Here is a 4,636-nt window from a genome sequence, read left to right on the forward strand (position 1 = left end):
ACTTTAGCTTTTATTATATAAAAATATAACAAAATTTCATTATATACAAACATTACATTACACAATGTACAGGTTAAAAACACTAAGAAAATGGCAAGCCGCAAGTGAAATTAAAGTCAATAGCATGATAAGAAAAATTAAATACTGCACACATTTCATAAAAATTACATTAACTACATTTTTGTTTGCAAATACCAAACAGTACCAATGTGATTGGAAATAGCTTCCAACAACTTCATTTTAAGGCACATCTTGCATATTTATATATACAACACTGAAACCTGTCAATAATTTAGGGGCTTCTCGGAGTGACCTGTATATGTTGTGAAGACATGCAGCATGGGATTACACATTTTCATTGGCTTCCTTCTTTGGGGACAGGTACCTGCCAGGGGGGGACTGATAGAGGGGTACCCCAATCTCCTGCAAGTCTGGGAGCCTCCCTGGGCGGGGAGGGGAGAGCAGAGTGACTGTCCTGTCATAGTCCCTGTGTAGCACTTTCTCATAGACGCTCTGCAGCCCCACTGTCTTGGGCAGCTGGGCCTGGTAGTAATTGTCCCTGCGCAGAGGATCACGAGGCAGGGACGTGCTCTTACAGAAGGTAGACATCTGGGCCGGTGGGTGAGGCGGGGGATGTGTGTTGGGCCCTCCACATGACGGGCTCCAGCAGCGGTCAGAGTGGCCCAGGATCTTACACTCAGCGGTGCACGCCCACAGTCCTAACAGAAAAGAGAAAGGGAGAGAGGGTGATGATTGTTACTGAGATTGCATACAGCTACGCCTCCCTCTTCAGAATGTCAGACGGGGTCAGGGCGGCTGAAAAGAAGAGTATGGGGGTGAACGCGACGATTCAAGATTTGAAAGAAATACTGCTTCCTATGAAGCCACCTTAACACGAAGTTGGTTCAGCTTTTTTGGCTGGAAGCAAATTAAAAACCTGATAAGCAGAATTCCCCTCCTCAGGTAGCTAGCGTCACCCCTGCCTCCGCCTAACCGGATGGGATTGTGTTCTTTATTTGAGTGGTGGAGCTGCCTCGACGAGGCATTTTGAAATTCTTCTCTCTGAGGAAGGCTGGGATCCCAAACTCCGAGGACTGAAAAAAGTGGGGAAGGAGGAAGAGGGCTGGGGGAACGGAGAGTGAGAGGAGGGCAGAAGGGGGCGGGGAGAGAAGGAACGTTGAACTTGTCAGGAAAGAAGAGTCCTCACCACTCTGCATGTGGTTGATGAGATCCTTTTTCAGAGCGTCCCCGCTGATGTCAGAATCGCTGTCGTTGAAATCACTGTCCCCTTTGCCGCTGTCTTTGCCGCTGAACTTCTCAGCTTCTCGGCCGGAGATGGTATTGAAAGAGTGTCCTTTCCAGACCGCCACAGGGGGCGCCGGCTCCTTTCCGAAGCCGGGAGAGGCACCGTAGGGCTGCAGCAGGGAATGGGAGTAGCGGGGCGGGGGTGGGATGGAGGGAGGGAGCGGTGAGGATTGGACAAGAAACAAAAAAAACAAGTGTGACAGGTTAGACCTCTCCGGCGCAAGCACACCCAGAACCCTCCATCCCTTCCCCCAGCCTGTCCGCGGAGCACGGAGGGGGGCGCCCAGCCGAAGGAAGGCCTCACCTCGGCGTGCGCGCCGCGGAGCCGCTGCTGCCCCTCGAAGTGACAGGAGCTTTCCCCGGTGGCGCTGCCGCCCTCCGAGCCCGGCACTTCGGCCGCAGCGACCGCGGGCGGGGGCGGGTCGGCCGCGGGGCTGCCAAAGGGCGCTTTGCCGCTGCCAGGGAAGGTGAGCACGTCGAACATGTTGGGCCTGGGCCCGGCTCCCCGGGCAGCCTCCTCCGGGGAGCCGGGAGCCGAGGCTCCGCCGCCCGCCGCCCCGGGCCGCTCTTCCCGGCGGGCCCCCCCTTTGCGCACCTCCTTCTTGCGGCGGTTGCAGGTGGTGGCGATGGCGATGATGGCGGCCAGCAGCAGCGTGCAGCTTCCCGCCAACACGATGATGACGATTAGCGGCGTGTCCCATTGTAGCGCCGGCCCCGACGCCGCGAGCCGCGAGCCAGGCGGGCGAGAGCGCTCCGGGCTCCCTGCACTGGCGGGCGCCACCAGCCCGCGTCCGTCACCTGCTGTCACCACGAAGCTGACAGTGGCAGTGGTGGAGAGCGGGGGGCGGCCGCCGTCGGATATGACCAACAGAGCCCGGAAGACGCGGCCGGGGGGCTCCTGCGAGAGGTCATCTGTGAGCACTATCTCCCCCGTGCGGCGGCCGATGGCGAAGGCTTCTCGCGGCTCCTGCTGCTGCAGCTCGAATGCCAGCTCCCCGTTGGCACCATCGTCTGCGTCCCGGGCCTGCACACGCGCCACCGCCGTGTCCCTTGCCGTGCGCCCGGGGACCGCCACTTCCAGGGTCCCGTTGGCCGGCGCCGGGTGCACCAGGACGGGTGCGTGGTCGTTCTGGTCCAGTACTCTCACTTGCACCAGGGCACTGCTGGAGAGCTGAGGGGAGCCACCGTCGCTCGCCTGGATGCGCACGTCGAGCTGGCGTAGGGTCTCATAGTCGAAGCTTCGCAGCGCGTAGATGGCCCCGGTAGCCGGGTCTACCGACACATAGGTGGACACCGAGCCCCCGGCACGGCCTACTTCGGCCTCCAGCAGCCGGTAGGTGACCTGGCCGTTGCGGCCCAGGTCCGGATCCCGGGCGGCTACCGTGGCCAAGTAGGCCCCGGGCGGGTTGTTCTCACGTACGGACACCTCATAGACTGGTCGTGAGAAAAGTGGCGCGTTGTCATTCTCGTCGCTCACGCGCACCGTGTAGGGCCGCACGGTGCGTAGAGGGGGCGCGCCTCTGTCCTCAGCCACTAGCGTCAGGTTGTACTCAGCGATGCGCTCGCGGTCCAGGGACGCCGCGGTCACCACCAGGTAGCTGCCCGCGTAGGCCGGCTGCAGCCGGAAATGCTCGTGCCCGTAGAGGGCGCAGCGCACCTGCCCATTGGCGCCCGAGTCTCTGTCCGAGGTGCTGACCAGAGCCACCAGGCTCTCGCGCGCCGCCCCCTCTGGCACCAACGAGATGGCGCCGGCCTCCGGCGTTCCAGGTCCGGTCGGCGAGGTCGCGTCCGCACCCCCGAGAGCCGCGGCGGCGGCGGCGGCGGCGGCGAAGGGAGAGGCGGCAGGCGCGCCCGGGGCGGCCAGCGGGGTGATGGTGATGTCCGGAGCGTTGTCATTGACGTCGCGGATGCGCACGATGACTTTGCAGGTGGAGGCCCGAGGCCCGGGACCGCGGTCCTGGGCCCGCACGTCTAGCTCATAGGTGTCCTGGCGCTCGTAGTCCACGGGTCCTGCCAGGGTGAGGCGGCCCGAGCGCGGGTCCAGGCGGAAGAGGCGGCGCGCCTCGGGCGGGGTGCGGGCACCGAAGGCAAACACCACGTCGCCGTTGGGGCCCTCGTCGGGGTCGGCTGCGTCCAGGTCCAGCAGCAGGGAGCCCACGGGCGCGTCCTCCGCCAGCTCCACCTCGGCCACGGCGCCCTGCGGGAAGGCCGGGCTGTGGTCGTTGGCGTCCAGCACTCGCACGCTGAGGGCGGCAGTGGCGGAGCGCGGCGGGCGGCCGCCGTCCTGGGCCACTAGCTCCAGGCTGTAGGCGGCCTGGCTCTCGCGGTCCAGCTCCTGCAGCAGCACCAGGTCCGCGCACTGCGCGCCGTCCGCGCGCGTCTGCAGCTCCACGCGGAAGGGGCTGTGAGGCTCGGCCAGGCGCACGCTCTGCAGCCCGTTGGCTCCCACATCCTCGTCCACCGGCACCTCCAGCGGGATGCGCGTGCCCACAGCCGCGCCCTCGGACACCTCCACGGGGATCTGGGCCCGGGGAAAGCGCGGCGCGTGATCGTTGATGTCCCTCACCTCCACCTCCACGTGTATCAGCCGGAACTGCTCCTGGGAGAAGCTGACCACGTCGAAGGCCAGCACGCACTGTGGTGCCTGGCCGCACAGCCGCTCGCGGTCCAGGCCCGCATCCCCGACGGTCAGCTGCCCGTCGCCCTCGCGCACTCGGAGCAGCGAGCTGTTGAACTGCTTCATCAGGCGGAAGCTTGTGTCTCCGGATACTTTCATATGCAGGTCCTCAGCTAGGGTCCCGATGACCGTGCCAGGAGCGTCCTCCTCGAAGGTGCTGTATCGCACTGTCTTGCTCTGGGCCACCGAAAGCACCCAACAGAGGCTGAAGAGCTGTAATGGGAAAAGGCAGGGGCTGCCCCCGCGCCTCACCGGACTCATGCCGCTAGCCCCAAGTGCTATTCCAAAAAGCTGAGGGAGCAATTCCTCTCTGGTTTGCAGGTGCAGGTCCGGGCGTGAGTTCCAGGCTCCTCCGAGCACGCTCTTTGCGAGCCCAGTGCGGGAGATCTGTGGGCTGCAGCTCGAGGTTCCGGCGGGCTCTGAGGACGCTCAGTCCGGTCCACACTACACACCTCTCCCTTCCTTCTATAGCTGCTGGAGCTGCGCCGCTGCGCGCCGCCTCCGCTTTTATAACAGCCGATATGCAAATAACCAGAGCCGGGCAGCCAATGGCAGCTTCACGCTCGCGCCGCTCCTACGCCAGCCTCTGACAATCCCTTTAATGTGGAAAGGCTTAGAGGGGAAAACAAGAAAGGAAAATTAGGGAATCTTTTC

General features: G+C 62.9%; 1 protein-coding gene across 2 annotated transcripts; it reads right to left on the bottom strand.

The window, feature by feature from the left end:
* Nucleotides 1-345: 345 nt before the first annotated feature.
* On the bottom strand, nucleotides 346-4,243 carry PCDH8 (protocadherin 8). Of its 2 annotated transcripts, none has more exons than XM_047079438.1 (3): nucleotides 1,901-4,243; nucleotides 1,208-1,415; nucleotides 346-719 (listed from the first exon to the last, which is right to left on the bottom strand). In XM_047079438.1, exons 1-3 carry the CDS (start codon nucleotides 4,241-4,243, stop codon nucleotides 346-348), a joined length of 2,925 nt encoding a protein of 974 aa, XP_046935394.1. The 2 variants fall into 2 exon arrangements, with proteins under 2 accessions (XP_046935394.1, XP_046935311.1); XM_047079355.1 differs by having other exon boundaries at nucleotides 1,610-4,243.
* Nucleotides 4,244-4,636: the final 393 nt, after the last annotated feature.

This window comes from Lynx rufus, unplaced genomic scaffold (assembly GCF_022079265.1).
Source record: "Lynx rufus isolate CCGP_SWC_20201006 ecotype Redwood Valley unplaced genomic scaffold, mLynRuf1.p SCAF_1, whole genome shotgun sequence".
In the NCBI taxonomy this organism is placed as follows: Eukaryota; Metazoa; Chordata; class Mammalia; order Carnivora; family Felidae; genus Lynx; species Lynx rufus.

What these genes read in the sequence shown, in the direction of transcription:
- PCDH8 (XM_047079355.1), bottom strand. Translation starts at nt 4,243, where the DNA reads ATGAGTCCGGTGAGGCGCGGGGGCAGCCCCTGCCTTTTCCCATTACAG. An exon ending in TCCGCGGCGCGCACGCCGAG is followed by an intron (nt 1,416 to 1,609) that starts GTGAGGCCTTCC and finishes TCCCTGCTGCAG; the next exon opens with CCCTACGGTGCCTCTCCCGG. An exon ending in CATCAACCACATGCAGAGTG is followed by an intron (nt 720 to 1,207) that starts GTGAGGACTCTT and finishes CTTTTCTGTTAG; the next exon opens with GACTGTGGGCGTGCACCGCT.